This window comes from Mytilus edulis, chromosome 4 (genome assembly GCF_963676685.1).
Source record: "Mytilus edulis chromosome 4, xbMytEdul2.2, whole genome shotgun sequence".
Lineage (NCBI taxonomy): Eukaryota > Metazoa > Mollusca > Bivalvia > Mytilida > Mytilidae > Mytilus > Mytilus edulis.
Window position 1 is genome coordinate 98249435 of NC_092347.1, and position 23403 is coordinate 98272837.

Here is a 23403-nt window from a genome sequence, read left to right on the forward strand (position 1 = left end):
ACGGATTCAAAAGACCACATGATTTAAAGTTCTAAATAAAAAAATTATGAAATTTTAGGATAATGGAGACAAATTTTGCTGAAGCTTATATAACTGCAATGAAATATACTATAAATGGAATACTAGTAATTTATCAGAACATGTCAATTTTGTTAAACTGTTGTCTCATCAATATATATATATCTTTCATTTGTTTCACGATTCATTTCAATATAATATTACCCCTTTAGTAAGCCATGCTTAATTATACATGTTAGTATAAAACAAAGGAATTATAAGTGACCACAGACCACCCACCAGTGACTGGTTATTAATGTCACCAAAATCATATGTCCATTCTTACATAAATGGTCAATATTTATAAAAAAAACCCAGCTTATTATAGAGACATGGCAATTGAAAATTCATGTTTTGAGACTAATTTTTCTGTAACATGAACTTTTAACCCTTCCCAACCATTTAAAGTCCCCTTTGTTTTAGACGACCTTCATTGTAAGAACATACATTTCTTAGTGTTGATATATACTAGGCATTAACACCATAACAGGCCTATAAATTTTTCATATAATAATAGGCCAAATAATTGGTTTCTGTACAGATTCCCTTTCCATTCATGTCATCATTAATAAAAAAAAAAGTAGACCATGGGTCTATGAGAAGTTCTGTAAAAGACCCAGGTCAAATTTCAAGTATGCCTTAGCAACTAATGGTTTAATGTTAATTTTCCCTATAGCCTGTGTATTATAATATTACCTTAAATGTCATCTGAAATAAAATACCAGGATGACCTTTTTATACTAAAAACAATTGGTTATGACAAAAATGCAAGACTATGCTAGTAGTTCACTGATATTAATGTATGTGTTCAATTTTCTAATGGTTTTTTTTTCTCTCATTTACACCAAAACTTTACAAAAAGATCTGTGATTGTAAGTCCCTTTATCACACCTCCACCCCCACAAAGGATACATTTTCATATTAAAGCAGAAAATGCCAAATTAGGAGAAATAAATCAATCACTTACAGTATCTTTAAAAATAATTAAACAATTATAATCAACAACCATTCATGTGCAATCATTTCTTATTCTATCAATCCTGTATAAAGAATAATATTGCCAAACAAATTTATGAAAAAAATAAATGAAAAAAAATGTGTGTACATAATGATTTGGTGACCTACCTCATCCAGGGAGTTTTTCCTCTCCTTTTTACACTGACACATCCCCATTTCTACCCTTAATCCCCTTTCTACATCTCATAGATACACATGTAATGATGCAGCCTCAACTTCCAAAATAATGTATCCATTTTAGGGATATTCACAAACAATAGTTACTTTACATCCTAAATCATCACATAATAAATTATTTTCGATCAAGATGTATTTTAGATGCTGCACAACAAACTGACCTTAAAGTAATTTCTGATGTCAGCCTTTATTTACATATATCTGTATATTTATTTATTTGCATGAAGCGATTTTTGTTTTATCTGATGGTAATCAATTGATCTATGTCTGAATTAGTCTAAACATTAAGATGACAAGTCCTCACTTATAAATCATATGATCATTTTATAGATCTACATCAATAACTCCATTATTACACGTAATTATCAAATTTCAATTGCAATGTTGATTTCCCAGGCAGGCTTTGAATGTAATTTGGTACATTAACACACTTGTAAACCATGTAAACATATCAACACAAACGTTACACTCCAGAAGAATTGATTATGCACTGAATATTCATTACATTATATCGGCCTCTTTCTGTATAAACCAGTAGAAGAATCAGTGTCTTTTATTACTGCTTCAATTTTCCAATATATGTCCTTTTTTCCTTAGCTGAGAACAATAGATATTTCATTTCTTTAGTGAAGGCCAAAACATTAATCTTACAGTACAACCTAGATTAACTGTGTCAGCTGATAGGCTATAGACACATAGAATGAAAGTCTCAGCTATATTTTATCATAATGACATATATACTGTTTTTGTGTAATAAACTATATAATAAAATGGGGTAAAAAAATGTAACATAGTATTAAAAATGTCAATTATTGATTATATCATTTCAAAATGTCATGTTTTATGTTCATGAACTTTATGCTAATATATTCATTATTGACCCATACCTAGGATTTCTTATACTAATTGGAAATAATAGCATATTTCATTTTATGGTAAATTAACTCTTTTCTAAAGTAACTAAAATGTTTTGAACTGTAATTAAATTTTGAGATCAAAGTTAATTGGTTCATGTTATATTCAGAGATGATATGTCTCCCTGCAAGACATGAATGAATTCTGTATCACTGAACATTGTGTATCTATTCATTAGAAAGAAATAATTTAGTCAGCTATATAACTACTTTAGGGAATATTGGTCTGGGTATTTACAATTAAAGCAGAAGTTCAGTAAGACTGTTTTTTCATGGGAAGTTTGCGTAAGGAAAAGAAAAAGAGGTTACAGGTTAAATTTCCCAAAATACTTTTTTTTCATGTGATTGAACAGAACAATAATCAACATCTTTCAATTTATTAATCAACAATAGAAATAATTGTCAATACTGCGACAAGGAAGTGAACTGATTTTTTTTTATAATGAATTCTCAATGGTATATTCAAACCTTGTGTATATACATTACAAATGAAGAATAAGGTACCATGAAAGATTCCAAGATTACCCAGGATTCCAAGGTTACCAAGGACTCCAAGGTCACCCAGGATTCCAAGGTTACCCAGGATTCCAAGGTAATCCAGAATACCAAGGTTACCCAGGATTCCAAGGTTACCAAGAGTTGGGGCCTTGGTGGCAAAGTGGTCTGATTTTAAGTAGTTAAACTACTGTATCACTAGCCAGTCAACACTGAGATGCGAGTTCAATCCTACACTTGGCAGGTGCACTCAACTACAATAATTGACTAGGATTGTTAGTTTTCCTACCAAAGGTCAGTGGTTCTGTCCTCCATCAAATAAATAGTCATGAAATAACACAATAGTGCTTAAAGTGGCTTTCAATACCAATCAATTAATCATTCTATTTTGAAGTAGAATTTCAGATCTGATCTCAATGGACTGTACTTATGTTCATTATGCAGCAAGCATTAAAAGAGATTGCTGTTGAAAACTAGATGTCTTTTGGTTTGTTGGGTGTCTATCTTATTTCATTTTATTCTTTATATTTAAAAAGAAATTCAGTGTTTCCTTATTTATTGTTTTGTACTGTCACCTGCAGTCTATGTTTCCTTTCTGGTATTTAGTCATATCTTCCTTGGTCCATATCCTTAACTAATATATTTAAAAAGGCTTTAATATCTTGACACTAATGGTTCAAAGTATTATTATACCAAAAAACTTTTGAAAGAAATAAAATTGATAATAATCATTAAAGATGAATAAATATTGTTATGTAACTTATGTGCAAATTGATAAATGTTTCCTTTCCAGTGGCGGATCCAGAACTTTTCCTAAGGGGGGGCCCGCTGACTGACCTAAGGGGGGCCCGCTCCAGTCATGCTTCAATGATTCCCTATATAATCAACCAAATTTTTCCCACAAAGGGGGGGGGGGGCTGGATCCGCCTATGCTTTCTGTACACCGAGAAATAAATTAAAACAAAATATATTACACACGATGAAATCTATTTCCGGTTTCACAGTAGTTTAATACATCTACACTAACTAAATATAATCTGGATTAACTTATGTAGGTCCAATATGGATTAAAACAGCATACTTATATGCACTATTGTAGTAAGTTAGTTTTAATTATTTCCCTTTAACATCTAGGATAAAGATTTTTCCCAGCAGTTTAGGGACAACATCAAAAGTTCAATGTAGGATAAAAAAAACTTAATTCACATAGTTTTTTCACTGACCCCCTCTACCCTTCCGCTTAACTTAATTCGAGAAAAATTAAATGACCAATAAGGATATATTTTAAATCGATGTGAATTAAACTATAAACTTGCAGCAATTTTGACCCCCACCTCCAAACCTCCAAACTATTTGAATTAAGTTTTTTATCCTTTATTGATCTTTTGATGTTGTCCCTAAAGTTTCAACAACTAATATTCATCCATATTTGCCAGCAGTTTAGAATTTGTATTTACAAGGCACATTTACAGATAAATCGTCAGAGTTGGTTCTATATATACCCATTTCCTGTCCCCTAAAAAAAAGAGGGTTTAGAAAATAGTAGGCCTAACTTCCAGAATAATTTGTATATTATTTCCAGAATAATTTGTATATTATTTTTTTTTTGTGTATTCAATAAAATTGAGAATGGAAATGGGGAATGTGTCAAAGAGACAACAACCCGCCCAAATAAAAAACAACAGCAGAGGGTCACCAACAGGTCTTCAATGTAGCGAGAAATTCCCGCACCCGGAGGCATCCTTCAGCTGGCCCCTAAACAAATATATACTAGTCCAGTGATAATGAACGCCATACTAATTTCCAAATTGTACACAAGAAACTAAAATTAAAATAATACAAGACTAACAAAGGCCAGAGGCTCCTGACTTGGGACAGGCGCAAAAATGCGGCGATGTTAAACATGTTTGTGAGATCTCAACCCTCCCCCTATACCTCTAACTAATGTAGTAAAGTAAACGCATAACAATACGCACATTAAAATTCAGTTCAAGAGAAATCCGAGTCTGATGTCAGAAGATATAACCAAAGAAAATAAACAAAATGACAATAATACATAAATAACAACAGACTACTAGCAGTTAACTGACATGCCAGCTCCAGACTTATTATAAGCTATATGTTTGGTATTACCTTTAGGAAAAGTTTTTATCTTCATTTTATCAATTATAGACTTTCATCAAAAACTCATTCCTTTTCATTTTAACTGCAGTTAGGAAAATAAAAACTAGATTATTTAGCTGCAGATCATTCAATCACTTTACCTCAACATAGTTTATTAGAATATTTGTACTTTACAGTTTTTTCATAAACACTTCTTTGTGAATATAAAGTTTAAAGGCTTTTATATATATATATATATCTACAGCTGTTTATTACACAACATTTATTTGTAATTATACAGTGCAACTACCTGACAACTAGATATCATTGAGATGGGAGCCATCTCTGTGGGCCCGCTGTGAATAATGTGCATTAAAAAATTGTATCTTTACCATAGGACATGGGTTTGTCAACTGAAATCAAAGTTTTTGACCTTGAGCTTTGACCTAGGAAGTTGTAAATAAATTATGACACACCCTTTGGTGTTGGTTTATAAACATGTCAAGTATAAACTTTGAAATGATAACGGTTCTCAAGATATAGAGCGGACACGATCTTTACCATAGGGCATGGGGTTGTCAACTGAAACCAAAGTTTTTGACCTTGACCTTTGACCTAGGAAGTTGTACATAAATTAGACATACCCTCTGATATTGGTTTATATACATTTCAGGTATAAACTTTAAAATGATAACGGTTCTCAAGATATAGAGTGGACACGATCTTTACCATAGGACATGGGGCTGTCAACTGAAACCAAAGTTTTTGACCTTGACCTTTGACCTAGGAAGTTGTACATAAATTATGACACACCCTTTGGTGTTGGTTTATATACATGTCAAGTATAAACTTTGAAAGGATAACGGTTCTCAAGATATAGAGCGGACACGATCTTTACCATAGGACATGGGGTTGTCAACTGAAACCAAAGTTTTTAACCTTGACCTTTGACCTAGGAAGTTGTACATAAATTATGACATACCCTCTGATTTTGGTTTATATACATTTTAGGTATAAACTTTAAAATGATAAGCGTTCTCAAGATATAGAGCAGACACAATCTTTACCATAGGACATGGGGCTGTCAACTGAAACCAAAGTTTTTGACCTTGAACTTTGCCCTAGGCAGTCGTTCATAAATTATGACACACCCTCTGGTGTTGGTTCATATACATGTCAAGAATAAACTTTGAAATCATAAGGGTTCTCAAGATATAGAGCGGACACGATCTTCATCACAGGACACAGGGTTGTCAACTGAAACCAAAGTTTTTTTTACCTTGACCTTTGACCTAGGAAGTTGTACATACATCATGAAACGCCCTCTGGTGGTGGTTAATAAACATGTAAAGTATAAAGTATGAAATCATAATGGTTCTCTAGATATGGAGCAGACACAAGGTTAAAGTGTTACGGAAGGAAGGACGGACGGACAGACTGATCACTATAGGGCGACCTGCATAAAGGCGGGGCCCTAATGAACTAATATTTTATACACCTTCTATGATGCAAACGGTCTTAGACTACCTGACATAGAACTAATATTTTATACAACTTCTATGATGCAAGCAGTCTAACTACTGGACAAAGAACTAATATTTTTTGACCTTCTATGATGCAAACAGTCTAACTAACGGACAAAGAACTAATATTTTATACACCTTCTATGATGCAAACAGTCTAACTAACGGACAAAGAACTAATATTTTTAGACCTTCTATGATGCAAACAGTCTAACTAACGGACAAAGAACTAATATTTTATACAACTTTCTATGATGGAAACGGTCTAACTAACGGACAAAGAACTAATATTTTATACACCTTCTATGATGCAAACAGTCTAACTAACGGACAAAGAACTAATATTTTATACACCTTCTATGATGGAAACGGTCTAACTAACGGACAAAGAACTAATATTTTATACACCTTCTATGATGGAAACGGCCTAACTAACGGACAAAGAACTAATATTTTATACACCTTCTATGATGCAAACAGTCTAACTAACAGACAAAGAACTAATATTTTATACACCTTCTATGATGTAAACGGTCTAACTAACGGACAAAGAACTAATATTTTATACACCTTCTATGATGGAAACGGTCTAACTAACGGACAAAGAACTAATATTTTATACACCTTCTATGATGGAAACGGTCTAACTAACGGACAAAGAACTAATATTTTATACACCTTCTATGATGCAGTGAAGGACATAACTCGAAAGTTGTCTATTCAGTTAATTCAATGGAAATAAATCCTATAGATTATGTGACAGGGAAAATCCAGAATCATATATTCAAAAAAAAAAAAATGAATACTCATTATATATACATCATATCTATAGAATTTTATCATGTAGCTATCAAAAAGAAAAGAAATATATATTTTAAATGTATTTAAAATGAAAAAAAAAAAAACAATCAAATTTTCATTTTGCCTAAAAAAATACTTATTTGCAACAAGTCCTTCTTTTTTAATCAATATGTTAGTTGTCAATTTTGAACGACTAATTGTGGTTAATAAAAATATTATACAAGAATTTTAATTAAAAATAAAAAACAAACAATACTTTATATACATGGCCATCAGGAAATAACCTAGAAGATTTGACTAATGACCAGGAAAACCTCAGAGGCATTCTACAATGTACCTTCTGTATACCAAATGTCAACATTCAGCCTTGTCTGAAGGACAAACGTTCAAAAATGTAGTACTAACATTTTACAGGCCAATTAATGATTAGGGGAGGACTAGGAAAAAAAAAAAAACAATAAACTGGTTAGTGGTGTAAAGATCTTGTATAACTAAAATAAATGTCAACCTGACAATGGTATTATTATCTGACTACTGTAAAATAAAACAAGAATGCACAAGTTGTCTGTGCTTAGCATTATATACCGCTCCAATGAGTCAAAGTATTAGTAAAACAAGAATGCATTAGTTGTTTATGTTAAGCATACCCCCTCTTGTGATTCAAAGTATTGCTAAAACAAGAATGCATAAGTTGTTTGTGTTAAGCATACCCCCTCTTGTGAGTCAAAGTATTGGTAAAACAAGAATGCATAAGTTGTTTGTGCTTTAAATTTTACTCACAAGAGGTATGCTATTAGCATACTCCCTCTTGTGAGTAAAAAAAAAGAATTGGTAAAACAAGAATGCATAAGCTGGTGTGAAACAGATCCCAAATGTTCACACTTTAAAATCCATTACTGTTGAGCTGTCGACCTTGTTTGTGATTTACATACCCCTTCCCATGAGTCAAAGTATCAATAAAATAGGATGCAGGTGTCAAACAGTTCCAAAAAGCACATGCTTTGAAACTTATTGCTGTTGAGCTCTTGATCAAATATCAAATCAAGTCATTCCTTTTTTCTTAATTAAAGAATAACTGGATGAAAGGGAAAGATTTAAAAATAGATATAGGAAGATGTGGTGTGAGTGCCAATGAGACAACTCTCCATACAAATAACAATTTAAAAAGTAAACCATTATAGGTTAAAGTACGGCCTTCAACACGGAGCCTTAGCTCACACCGAACAACAAGCTATAAAGGGCCCCAAAATTACTAGTGTAAAACCATTCAAACGGGAAAACCAACGGTCTAATCTATATTAACAAAACGAGAAACGAGAAACACGTATATATTACATAAACAAACGACAACTACTGTACATCAGATTCCTGACTTAGGACAGGTGCAAACATTTGCAGCGGGATTAAACGTTTTAATGGATCCAAACCTTCTCCCTTTTTCTGAAACAATAGCATAACATCACAACAAAGAAAAACATACGATAAAATATCAATTGGCAGACTTAACTCAATCAAAAAACTGTATAGAAAAAGTTATAATGAAGTTATCAATATCAATCTTGTTCCATTTTAAATTTTTGGAAAACAGTGGGCTGACTATCAGTCAAATGGTCAATCACAGAACAACCAGAAAAAGTACAGATAGTCAACCCAGCAATGTATTGTTAACCATAAAGCCTTTAAATAAAGAACTTATGGCATGTCTCGTGACTTCTTGAGTGTTCACAAAAACAGGATAACTCCAGTGGTCCAAACCACTAAAAAATCAGGTAGGTCAATCAATTTGGAATATCATGGTGGTCCAGTATTCCATTTCACAAAAAATCTTATAACTAAAGTTTATCTTATGTATACTGGAGCCCCCGTGGTGTAGTGGTTAGTGCATCAGACTACTAACACAAAAGTTCCTGGTTCGACTCCCGTCTGGGATGAAAATTTTAGGGACTGAATTTTCGGCGCTCCCTTGACACATTTGCGAGAATGGGAGGAAACGATGTTAGTCCTTGGAAAAGGACGATAAATGGATGACCCGTGTTAAGAGAGAGCCATATCTCTTGCACGTTAAAGACATCTTTGTAGATTTCGAAAAAGAGCAGGATAATGCCGCTACAAGGCAGCACTCGCACCCGTAAAGTGGAAAGGGATTAATATAAGTTGCAAAACTTGTTTCCCAATCCACTATAATTAAATATGTTTAAACTAAACTGAATTGTTCATGTTTTATGATCAACTTCAGTCCTAAGATTTCAAATTGTACAAATTTTTTTTTTGCTTACATGTTCAATTGAACGCAAACTCTTCTGCAAATACAGGACTATTAAATTCAATGGGACCATTAAATTTCACTGGGACCACCAAATTTTTACTAAATTTATTAAATTTTCACTTGGACAACCAAATTTTCACTGGGACCATTAAGTTCAACACTAGGACAACCAAATTTGCAGTCTTTGTTGTACTTATGACCATCTTGCTAGAATTTTTTTTTTACAACTCTGCTTCTAATTCTAAATGGTCTTTCCGCAATATAAAGAAAGTTAAAGCAAACAAATAAATTTTAACCTTACAGCCCAAGGATTATGAATAAATTACCTTTGCACTATTCTCACGGCAGTAACTGACATGATTGATGAAGGTATTATCACCACGGAAACTGAAATCTTGATCACTTATTTCTTCTTCATCTTCTATATTTAAACATATTCCAATTTTCAATTGACACAGTCCTGATGTCATTTCAGCCATTGTGGACATTCTACGGTCTTATTTACCTATAAAATTCACCCTGACCGGGCTAATCGCAAAATTTGGAACATGATGCAGTATTAAATATGCACAAAATGTTTTTTTAATCCAGATTAACAAATATAAATTATCACACCTTGCAATGAGCTCATTAAGCTTATTAAAAAATACACTTAGAATGTTCTTTTACATATCTAATCCTTTATACTTTTTTTATCCATAGCTACATGAAAAAAGGAAAACGAATGTCACTGTCTTTCAGATAAATTTCAAGTATTTTATGGTCTATGATCACACATTATTATTCTCCAACATAACTATTATAAAGTTTACAGTCCAAAGCCTTTTATATATATTTTTTTGTTTACTTATATTCTTGTGAAGAGTCTGTATAGTAGGTAAACACGTAATACTAATCGTTCAAAATTCTACACCAATCATGCAAACTTGTTCACTGGAACAAATTAAATGTACGTCAAATATTTGATTTTTTAAATTATTCAAATTTATTCTTTATGCTTAAGTGGAGTGGAAATTAAAGTAGGTAAATAATTAGCAACCAGAATTAAAATGTAAATGTCCTCTTTTGTCTCTTCGTAAAGATTTGTAAACAATAATAGTTAATCGAGTGAAAAATGGCCTCTATTAAATAATTTTCTGATAATTCAATAGGTTAAAAAATCTTTTACAGATGTCAAAAGAACTTTAGATTCTAATACATATTGTATAATGCTTAAAGTAATAAATTTTCATTTAAATTCAATTTGTCACCATCTCGTTGGACATTTAATGCCAATAAAATCAAATTTAATGCAATAAAACTTGTTTCAAATGTACTTAAGATTTGATGCCACATTATAGTAGTATTCGGCAATTAAATATCAATGAACTAAAGAACTCCAGTAAAGACATATGTAGTGATTCAAACTTTCATTAAGACCATGTGTACTTTCTATGCTAATACCCAAAATATGAATATAATAATAGGCTATTGGGGTTCATTTTATTGCTAAAAGTGTTGTCCCCATCATAAAGTTGTGACATTAAGAAAAATTTTCCCAGAATGCTTGAGATTTTGAAAAACTGAATTATTAAACAGCATCAAAGATGGCTGCTTCAGTGAATGCAAGTGGCCATCTTGATCTTATTTTAAGATTGAGCAGTTGATTTCAATACCTTCAATATGACTTATTGATTGATTGTTGGTTGCTTACCGTCCAGTGGCAAATATTTCATGCATGTTCAGGGTGAAATCTAGTTAACAATACATTCAATAGGTAATAGAGGCCATCTGGGGTGATGGGCGGGGAAATTTGGACTGCCACTGGAAAATAAGGGTAAATTGGATAGGGACATAAAATTTGCCTTGCAACAGGCCATCTTCTAAACCCTCAAAGAGTTGTTGCAAGGTATTTTTAATGTGCAAAGAGCGTGGCCTTGGATTTAACGTCCTCATTCTTACTAGACGCCTTCAATATGATGAGCAGCAATAAAAACACTGTTCACAATTTGAATTTTTCCCTTTAATCTTATTGCCTAACATTTTTTCTATATAATAGGCATGCAAGACCTGACACTCAAAAATATTAGGCAAAGACTTCACATAAAAGTAAAATAACATAAACAGTACCAATTTTTCTGCACTAAATTTGCATTTAGACAATCTATGTCTCTTAAGTGATGCTCGAGGTCAAAATATTTGAAAATCAAAAAGCTTATATAAAAGATGAAGAGCTACATTAACCAAAAAAGGTCAAAATGAATTGTAAGTAAGTGTTACAATCTCACATTTTCATGTACATCCTTGTCAATTTATCAATGAAATACATGGGATTTCAATCATAAAACAGAACAACTATCGTAAGCATAAAAAAAGTATTACTAACATTTTTAATTTTACTTCAAATTTTCAACAACAAAAAAATCAACAGTTCCAATATCAGCTCGTCCTAACAAGCTTGCTTGATATTCTTGCTGATAAAGTAAGACTCTTACAAAAATGCCATTACTTTATACATTAGCTATTTCATAAAAAAAATTCTAAGATGAACATCTACACTACATTAGTTCTTTCATATATAATCAGACATCTAGCAAAAATAGTAAAACAATTTGTAAGTATAAAAGTTTACAACCATTTCACTTTAAAGTGGTCGAATCTATTAAATCAGCATGTGAACTTTGAACTTGAGACAAAATCCCCTTATTCTATGATAAAGGAATGATGCCTTTCATCTGGTAAAGGTCAAATTGAAAGTCACAAAGAGTAAACAGAGCATCATGTACTGACACAAGCAAGGACATAATATTGACAGTGGCAATATGCAAAATAACCAACAAGGCCAAGGTTAAATGTAGGTTTGTTAAGTTGTTAATTGTCTAATAAATATCATGTGTCAAATATGTCATGCATATTCATAGAAGAGGGGGTCAATAAACAATTCATCAATTGGTAACTATCAGAAGACAAGAGCAGACTAACCAGGGAGAAGAGAGGAAAATTTAAACTGCTGCTGGAAAAAGAGAACGAAGAAACTACTATTTGTATGCACCAAATATGCATTATTTGACATCTTATTTCACATTAGTTGTTCTGGACACCTAATACTCGAATCTGACAGTATCAAAATAAAGACTTTTGGGGAGAAAGGTTAAGGTATATATTAATTTATTTTTTTTTTAGATCTGAAGCCTTTATTTGGCAAGTGCTTGTTTTATCATCTAAGTCCAACCTCACAGTGCTACCGTTTTCTCGTCATATCAGAAAACAGGAGTGCTGAGAGGTTTGATTTAAATCAGACTGGGCAAGCATATAAAAAAGTAATTCAATTTATCCAAAAACAAGTCTGGCCAAATATTATTACTTATTATCCTAAAAAGATAACGAAATAATCACAGACAAAACTTCATTGTACAATTATCAAAATGTTAGGATTTACAGGAGTGGTTTGCCAAATTGTATATTTAAACTTTATCATGAAGCAAAAAAGCAAGCAAACATTTGAAACGTTTCCTTTGTTGACTCTAACATTCGTTCACCCCAAGAAGAACTGATATTGTAGTATAATGAAGCCTGACGACGTCAAATATTGTCAATATTTGTTATTACTCAACAACTTTTTCAAATTAATATGAGCATAACTTTGAAAAGGTACAAGACATTAACTGGTATTACTATTGTATGAATACAAATATTGTAAACAAGTATAAAGTAAAAAGGGTGCAATAATTTCTGTATATACAAAACAAATATTGCTGAGTCTGTAAGAAACATTTAATCATATAAGACACAACCCAAGTGCAAAACAACTTTCTTTATCTAGCCATTTCCAGTGTTATTTATCTAGTCTTTTTACTTCTGCATTACAATAAGGCAAGCAAGATGCAATTATAAAATAATCACTTCTTTATTATTTATAATTGGTAATTTGCACATATTTAATGTTACTAAATTCAAATTCAATGTCCAGTGGCAAATATTTCATGCATGTTCAGGATTATTTGAATAACTGGCAAAATCAATTCTAGCAAAAAATTTGCAATTTGTTTATATATATAGCAAATGTCTCCCATAACAATTTAGGAACAATGTCTCAAGCATAAGGGGGCTCGGCTCGTTAACTTATCAAAACTAGCAATTAGTCATTAGAAAATAATTGACAAATTCATTTGCCTAGAATCAGCTACCAATATATCAGTGTTAGTTAGATATCAGAAGTCCCTTGTATCACCTAGCTTGATTCCAATTCTCAACAGATTTATTCATATATTGTGTTTGATTTATTCAAGGCTTCTTTAAATTGTCAACATAATATTAAAAGAAATGACAAATCTTCAAAGCTAAAATTTCTCGGTTTCTGATCACAAATCATTTTACAAGAAAAAAAGTTTATATAAATTTGAAACATACCTGCCATCTCTATGTTAAAATTTTGGTGAATTAATTTCCCTCGTTTTTCAACACCTCCAAGTGAATAAAATAATATAAAACTGATGATTAATCAGGCAAAAAATTAATCAATGGTACTTCAAATATCTGTCATATTTATATTAATAAATTCAATTAATGTAATTAACAGTTGCAATAACTCCTCCATTGATCAGCTGTCAATCATGTTAGCCATGTGTACATGTTACCAATCTGTTTGACTCATTTTTAGTCCTATATAAGCATTTTCAGTTTAGACATTTTTTACACTATAAATTATACAACTGTTAACCAATAAAAGCATTTACGTTTTTGGACATTATTTACATTATAAATCATACATGTGTTAACTATTTTTTGGCAAATAGGATAAATTCAATTCATATTTATTTTGAGTTATTAAATCAATTTTATTGAGTGAAATTGCTTCATCAGACATAAATTTGACTGAGATTTGTCTGAGGAGTCAGCGTTTATTCAGTAAACATTTCCTCTTGCTAATGTAGTATGAGCTGCATCGGATAGAAATAGACCTTATGCAAAATCCAAAATCTGTCAAAGTCTTACACATGTATATGAAAATGTACACTTGCATAAGGTCGATTTCTATACGAAGCAGCTCAAGTAAAGGCAATGATTCTTCACTAAAATATATTTTACAACACATTTGGCAGACCATTTCAAATAAGGAAATTACCGAAAAATACAAAACTTCAAGCAATTTCTTTTACTTTTTTCTAAAGAAACAAGAAAATAACTTTTTTTCAGAAATGTAAAATACATCTTACCATTCTTCTCACTCAATATTCTTTTCAATTGTAAATTTAGGTGGGTCAAAATTTTCCTAGAACTATGAAACAAGATCTGTATGGAATGTTTGTAAACTATAGTATGTATATTCATTTTTTTACAGAGTTAAGTTAATAAAGGATTTTTTTATTTGTAATATTCCAAAAACTGATTATTCATCTCTTTCAAGGATAAGGTAAATCACCTCTTACAAAGAATAAGGTAAGAAATTTATTGAAATCCCAAGGACAAATTTTACGTCATCTACCATTTGAAATCAGCACTTTAAACTTCTAAACCCTAAGTATATAAAAGACCTGGCTTTGGTTTGTTTAAGCCTGAACAGGTATTCAATCAAGAAGAAACGTCCAAGGTAATACTCTGACGTAAGTCACAAGTTCAAGTCAAATGCGTTAAACTAAATTCATTATCTTATTCATATTATGATTAAACTAGGTCACATATTTGCATAATTGATTTATAACCTACAATTTATTCTTCTTAAGTACAGAATATATATCTTATTTCAACAGATGATTTGATAAGTAAATCGTAGACAATATATCCCAAAAGACACCATTATGTTTCGGACATTTTCATTGGTTTTGTTGGTAATAGCAGAATGCTTCACCTTTTTCATGCGTAAATTATAATTTGATTCTGTGAACTGAACAAAACAGGGTTAAAGGGGTCCAAGGTGCACTAATTAGAAATTTTGTTTTTTATGTTTTTTGTACATTTTCCTGATTTTTGACTGTCCATATACTATTATTTTTCAAACAGCCCCTGAACCCTTGGTCTTTATGTTTGATTAAGATTAATGTCTGATTAAGATATTGTATTACATATATGTTTGTATTGTATTATGAAAAATTATTGATGTTGTAATGTTTATGCCCTTTGGGGCCCATAATTGGAAAATAAAATATCTTATCTTAAAAAATATCTTATCTTATCATATATATTCAAATAAAATGGCAACACTGCATATATATCCCCTTTGTTGGAATTATATATTTACATATATTCAAATAAACTGGCAACAATGTTTATGTTCTCTTACTTGTTTTCTTTATTCCAGTCTAGTAATTATTTAATCTTTCACAAATTATGGTGAAACATGGATACTATACTATAAACTTCAAGTGATCAATTACTTCTTTTTTTTTACATAAATAAGGCCGTTAGTTTTCTCATTTGAATTGTTTTACATTGTCTTATCAGGGCGTGTTATAGCTGACTATGGGGTATGGGCTTTGCTCATTGTTGAAGGCCGTACAGTGACCTATAGTTGTTAATGTCTGTGTCATTTTGGTCTTTTGTGGATAGTTGTCTCATTGGCAATCATACCACATCTTCTTTTTTATAATTACGCATATATCTATACATGTTCTTTTAAATAAATAAACTTCTGCTTGTGTACAAAGATGTGTAGCTCAATCTGAATGAGACAAAGTAAAGATTTCTAATTTTGAAAATCCCTCATTACAATCAATAACTTTGTTGATGTTTATTTGGAAATACATTTTGTATGCCCTTTTAGTAAAAGTAAGTAAAGGAGCTTATAATCAGACTACTTGAACCTATCAATATTAAATAGATATAGGAAGATGTGGTGTGAGTGCCAATGAGACAACTCTCCATACAAATAACAATTTAAAAAGTAAACCATTATAGGTTAAAGTACGGCCTTCAACACGGAGCCTTGGCTCACACCGAACAACAAGCTATAAAGGGCCCCAAAATTACTAGTGTAAAACCTTTTTATACTAGTTTATCTAATAAAAAATTCCTTTTCCTTATGAATCTTGGTTGCTTTTTATAGGACTTTCATCTTCTAATCTTCATGCATGGTTGGCCGGTTGCTGGCCTTGGGCTGTTTTTCTGCTCTTAGATCAAATGGTTGTCTCTTTGACATGGTTCCCCATTTCTATCTTTTTTTTTAATTTATGCAATGCTATCAAAAGAAAATTAAAGGTCAAGGTAACTCTAACTTTGACATAAACTTTCAGTACAATAAAGAAGAAAATGTTCAATGACAGAATTTCCAAATGACCTTGATACAAGTATCTGGAAAATGATGCAAAGTTTTGAAAGTGACACTGATTATTTTTTTTAATTATAACAAGGAAAGAACAATGTTCATTTAAGTCCAAATATGGCCTTGAATTTCAACATTATAATAAAATATCAAAAAGGTCATAACTTGGTTAAAATGGTTAAAAGCCTTACTGCTTGGTTAAAAAAATCTCTTCAAAAAAGTACATTATAGACTCCAAAGTCAGCACATTTTGCAAAAAAAAATTGTCAAAATGTAATAATTTTGTGCATTATTGGACCCTGAAGCTCAAGGAACCTTGCCAAAACTTTTATTCCAATATGTTCTTTAACCCAAAGATGCCAATAATGGTATTGAATCACTAGACACACAAAAAAATCTTGATTAGAGGTTGCGGTCAAAGTAAGTTTCGCCAAATAATGTTATGAATAATGGAAAAATTGAACCCAAACTGACTTTACAACATAAATAATGCATAATTACAGTGTTTCTTCTTAGACATTTATAAAGATAGGGGCCAAAAAATAATTAAAAGTAGTATAACTATTTCTATGTGAAATGTGCATTATTTTGATGGGATTGAAAATCTTAAATCTAGTTTTAACCCTTCTTTAATCTTTCTCCTTTACCCAATATAAACTTTCATAACACTACTCGTGGACAAAACTTAAAGAAAATGATATGGGAATCTATTTTAAAGAATATTACCTTAAACCTTTTTGAAAATATCTTTTTTCAGTAAATGTGTTTACCAACAAAAATTAAGCTGCTTTAACAATCTTAATAATATATCTTATCATTTCTTCCTCTAATGTTTTCCCTTGATATCGCTTAGGAAAATCAATTTCTGTTTTAGTTGTTCTTAATTTTTTCTCAAATCTTCATCACTTATAAAATAATTTTTTAAACATATATTCTTATGGTAAGTTTAATAATAAAATATAATTAGAAGTATAATCAATTTTCAACTCACCATGGGACACATGCTGATTTTTATTCAAGTTATTTTTTATTAGTCTATGGGAGATAACTCTAACGACATCCACATTTCTCCAGCAAGATAAAAGTGCATATATACAAGACAATTAAATTTTGCCTCAGGTAACTCGATACGAATAATCAATGTATGTACATAAATTAGGGATAATCAATTACTACAGTTTTATAATAGTTTGTGTTATAAATCCAAATATGCTGAAGCAATTATAAAAGAATATCTCCACACAATTTAAAGTCTAAATAATTCTCCTGACTGTTTCTTTTTACAACAATTATTCAAACATCACCACATAACAAAATAACAAATATATGTCTTCACTGAAAAGTTTGAAAAGTTTGTCACTGCACTACACACTTTATATCCTTTTCTTCAAACAATAGAATTTGAATAACTACTTCATTTAATCATTAATCTTTTAATGTCCACTTATACTGAGGTAGATATACATCTATTTAACAGCTGTAGGTCAAACTTTAATAATCCAAAAATCAATGAATAAGAAAACTCAACGACTTTATATTAGAACAAGTAAAGTTTAATAACCAGGATTCATGGACATATTTTCCAAACTGTCAAACCTGGCCAAAACAACTGGCTAACCAATACTTGGTAGTTACACCTGTTTGAAAATCCAATTAACACCTTCAGAATTATTTATGACAAAAGAAAAAATTCTTTCATTTATTGTTTAAAATATGACACTTTTTTCCCACACTTTCAGGAATGGTAATTTTCTTCCAGGAATGGTTTAATCTGCTTCTAAGAATGGTTTAATCTAATGTCTATCTGTATTGTAAATCATAAATTCCCTGTCATATCAATGTCTTGGATCTATATTTAAAGCTCCAAGCGAACAATACTTTTAACCATTGCCAAATTCATTTATAATACCTTATATATATCATTGTTCCACACAACAAAAACAAAACAAAAAACGTTTATAGTTAACAAGATTTGCTTTTGTATAAGCAATGATTCACAATATGCCTAATTAAATCGCAACAAAAAGAATTCACAAATGTAAATAGTCACATCATATTAATTCTCATCCCTCTCAAACCTCTTATTATTCAGAGTTTATAAAACTTTCCATACAAGTAAATAAATCTATCTTTCATAATACAACAATATGATTATTTATTGCCAAACATTGCCAAATGTTCATTTCATTCTTTAAACCACACAACAGGTAAAGAAATATACATGTCACTGTTAAAGCTAACACTGTTATTTAGATGTCACATAAGAAGCTTTTAAAACCATATGGAAAATTAAAGTCCAAGAAACTGCATCAGAAAGTCATATGTTGACAACGAGGACTAAAAGTCAGCACAGAAATTAGTCTTGTTATGTTAGTTTATACAACTCGACCTCACAGCCTTCTGATAAGATAAACTGTTAATATGTTATGATTAAATGAGGGTCGATAGGGTCATATCCTTCAATCATTTCCTTCCCAGAACAAAACAAAAATAAATAATAAACAAAACTTAATTTCTTAGTTGTGTTTATCTGTATGTTTTAACTTGACACTGCTAATCTTAAGGTAAAATACAACAAAAAATTCCCTTCTGTTAATTAATTGTATTTATTTATGAATAAGAATATATGGGAAGCATTTTTTTGTCCAATCGAATTAATGAATGAACAAAAGAGTGTACTTACTATGTCATGTCTTGTTGACATTTAATTGTGTCGATGTTGTACTAAATTGCACAATAACCACACATATATATTATACTTAATATGCTACTTAACTGTCTTACAACAAAGTATTTCATACACAGTTTAACCAATAGTTCCCATGTTGCACCAGTGCAAATATATCATCAAATTACCTAGTCAACAATGACACTTATTGAAGCTTTGATTTACACTTAAAGGGCTTATAAACAGTGAACACACTTAGACATGCTGAATACTATAGCTCAAATCATTGTAAGTTCTCTTTCTAACCATTATTTTTCAGCCAATAAAGGGGTGGTAATTCATCTGATTGCTAATAACAGGGGAGGTAATTTATCTGACTGCCAATAGCAAAAAGGAGGAGGGTTAGTTTGTCCAATTGCCAATGGATGAAGAGGTAATTTGTCCAATTGCCAATGACAGGGGAGGTATTTTGTCGGATTGCCAATAGCAGGGGGAGGTAATTCATCTGATTGCCCATAGCAGGAGAGGCAATTCATCCGATTGTCCATAGCAGGGGAGGTAATTCATCTGACTACCAACAGCAGGGGATGTAATTCATCTGAATGTCCACAGCAGGTAGGGTGACAATTCATCTGAATTTCCATTAATAGAGCAATAACTGTTTTCCCTTATTACAGAAAAAAGGATACAGTATACATTATCATTATAATGTGTATGATTGATGGGGTAGATTGCAGTGAAAATTTAGAAAAAAATGCAAAATTTGATAAAAATAGTCTTTTCAGGGCAATAAATCCAATAAGGAGTCAACTGATGATTTCATTCATTTTCATTTATTTCTAAATCTTATCTTGCTGATCTCTTTCGTTGCTCTCTCTTATATAGTAGTAAAACAACCTGACGTTAAAAAAACCCAGAGAAACATATGAGTTCAACAGTTCAAAAGAAGAAGACAAAAGACAGGCAAATGTGGCGAGTACTGGTTGAGGCTGTGTATTCTGACAGGCACAAAGAGGATGAGTGAGAGTGAGTGAGTCATTGAATTTATTTGTAAATATTGGTTCCATGTACATGTTTCCTCTAAATATTATAGCTTTTAAAGATAATTGCCAAAAACAAAATCATTGTGTAATAGTTATTTGACGTCAATGAATCCTTTCCTGAGGGTCAACTGAAGAACATTTGAACTAGACTATGATAAGTCACATGGTATAAGTCATGGTAGTACTTGTTGATTTATGGTACATGAAGTGTGAAAGAGTTCAATAAATATTTCTTTTTAGTACATCTTATTCCATTTATAGTACACTAGTTTTTTTATTCTTCATTATGTGAGATTTGCACTACTTGTAATGTATAATTTGTGCACTTAATTGATTGAATTAAACTACTGATGTATTCTATTCAACAGATCAAATCGACTATTATTCACATGGGGAGTTTTTCACTACTAAAATTCTAAAGAACACAATTCAAAACAGTTAAATATAAAATCAATATATGTTTTTCATATTTTAAACAACTACATAATTGTCAATAATAAAAGTGGATAGAGTTAACCAATAAAGAAAAATATGCAAAAAATTTAAAATAGAAAAAAATGTGACTGAAAAAGCTAGAGAGCATAGAAAAGAGGACCAAAACATTTTAGAGTAGAGAATAAGAAATTAATAAATTGTTACCGGAGAGCATGTCTTCTACATACCAGTCTTCACGCCGAGTGGCAGCCCAGGCAGCCCAGGCTGGTAAAATTGCTCTCTGGCCTGTAAAAATCAGACCTACAGGCCAACAGAATCTAACTAAAAAATTTTCAAAAACTGAGCTGCGGGCCTGTAGATTTAGCAGTTCAGCGTGAAGACTGCATACAACATCATCTTTGTCTCCATTGAGACTCAAACCCAGGACCTCTGTGTAGCGTGTTAACTGATTGAGCTAAAGAAGTACTTCCTTAGCTCATACATTTATGGCTGACTAAGAATCTATCACATTTTCTAAGGGAAGCAATCCCTTCACAAAATAATAGAGAAACAAGAATGTGTCCAAAGTACACAGATGCCCCACTCGCACTATCTTTTCCATGCTCAATGGACCGTGCAATTGGGTAAAAAATCTAATTTGGCATTAAAATTAGAAATATCACATCAAAGGGAACATGTGTACTAAGTTTCCAGTTGATTATACTTCAACTTCATCAAAAACTACCTTGACCAAAAAAAACTTTAACCTGAAGCGGGACAGACGGACGAACGAACAGACGGACGACCAGACGTACAAACGGACATACAGACCAGAAAACATATTGTCCCTCTACTATCGTAGGTTGGGCATCAAAAAGGTCTAAAGCTCAACCACTTACGGTTGACTAAGTATCTACCACATTTTCTTAGGGAAGCAATCCCGTCACAAAATAATAGAGAAAACAAGAATGTGTCCATAGTACACAGATGCCTCACTCGCACTATCATTTTCCATGTTCAGTGGACCGTGAAATTGGGGTCAAAACTTAAATTAGCATTTAAATTTAGAAGATCATATCATAGGGAACATTTGTACTAAGTTTCAAGTTGATTAGACTTCAACTTCATCAAAAACTACCTTGACCAAAAACTTTAACCTGAACTTTGCACTATCATTTTCTATGTTCAGTGGTCCGTGAAATTGGGGTCAAAACTTTAATTTGGCATTAAAATTAGAAAGATCATATCATGGGGAACATGTGTACTAATTTTAAAGTTGATTTGACTTCAACTTCATCAAAAACTACCTTGACCAAAAATTTAACCTGAAGCGGGACGAAAAGTGTGAAATACTGAATACATTGTAAGTTCATGCGTAAATTACTGCTCTTCTTTATGTAAATTACTCTGTTTTTCATGGTGTAAATTGTTTTTTAAAATGCTGAATACTGTACTTCATGAAACAAATCATGATACATACTGCATATATCTGACATAGTAAAAAGACGAATCTATTACTCAATAAACTGCCCTCCATTTTATTATCAACAAGTGTGACTTGTTTTGATGTTTAAAGCCACTGAACTTTTCTACCAGTAATAGTGTAAATCACACACAAAAAAAACACTGATGATAAATGTGCTGATAACCTTTTGTAATGTTTGTCAAGATGTACATGGATCATTCAGTTTTTTCATGGATAAATCAAGTGAACACACTGCTTCTTAGAGCATTTGATTATTATAAAAGTCAGTTGTATTTTTTGATGTTCATCCCCCTTTTGACTTATCTGAATTATTACAATGGAATTGGCTATTCCTTTATTCTCAGTTCAAATTTGAATTCGTATTATAAACTACAGTAATAAAATAAGTAGTGTCAATGTTACATGTTACTTAAAATACAGTGGCAATCATTTGAGGCATATTTAAGAAGAGGTGCCATTACAAAGGCGGATTCAGAGAGATCCAGGCCCCCCTTTTGTTGGAAAAATTTGGATGATTATATAGAGATCATGACTGTAGCCCCCCCCCCCCCCCCCCTCCCCCCCCCCCCCCCCCCCCCCCCCTTATGAAAAGTTCTGGATCCGCCACTGCATTAACAATAAATGCAATAGGTAGATTCTGCCAGGTTATAGGACGACACAAATGAATGGCAGAAATTTGGACTGCCACTGGAAATAATATGCTGGATAGGGCTGAAGACTTGTAACCAATCAAGGGTAACAAATTTAGGAGAAGATTGTTTGATTGAATGAATAACACCAGTTTCAACACTATTGTGCTATATCATGGAGGTAAGTTTTTAATGGTGGTGGAAATCAGAGCTAGTGATACTGTTGTCAGACTAAATAGACCACTCTGCCACCTAAAGACTAATTAGACAACTCTGCCACCTAGGCCACATTTAAGTGAAGACTAGCGATAAACTTGTTTCTCATCAGTTCGGAATATTTAAGCAAATAAAATAGTTAAAAATAACTAACAAAATTTTAGAATATAAAGTATTGATTTCTGATATATATCTTTTAATAATGAATTTTTCAAAGAAATTTCAATATATAAGGGGAAGTAACTCAATCTGATAATATTAACAATAACTGCAATCACTTAATAAACTGTTGATTACAAGGAAATAAGAAAAGTGCCCTAAAGAGCAGTGACCTAAAAATTTCTATTCAATTTTTTT

General features: G+C 31.6%; 1 protein-coding gene across 34 annotated transcripts in view; it reads right to left on the minus strand.

The window, feature by feature from the left end:
* Positions 1-23403, minus strand: part of LOC139521209 (high affinity cAMP-specific and IBMX-insensitive 3',5'-cyclic phosphodiesterase 8B-like) — a 136496-nt gene that overhangs the window by 71879 nt on the left and 41214 nt on the right. For 4 of the 34 annotated variants that reach the window (XM_071314614.1, XM_071314613.1, XM_071314612.1 and 1 more), the window contains exon 1: positions 17582-19013. The exons of 18 other annotated variants lie outside the window; for them this stretch is intronic. In XM_071314614.1, the coding sequence (XP_071170715.1) occupies positions 17582-17593 (12 nt within the window). In that variant the 5' untranslated portion in view covers positions 17594-19013. Of the gene's footprint in view, positions 1-1182; positions 1948-9679; positions 10284-17581; positions 19014-23403 lie in introns of those variants that run through there. 12 more of the 34 variants (XM_071314599.1, XM_071314598.1, XM_071314595.1 and 9 more) reach the window with 10 other exon arrangements.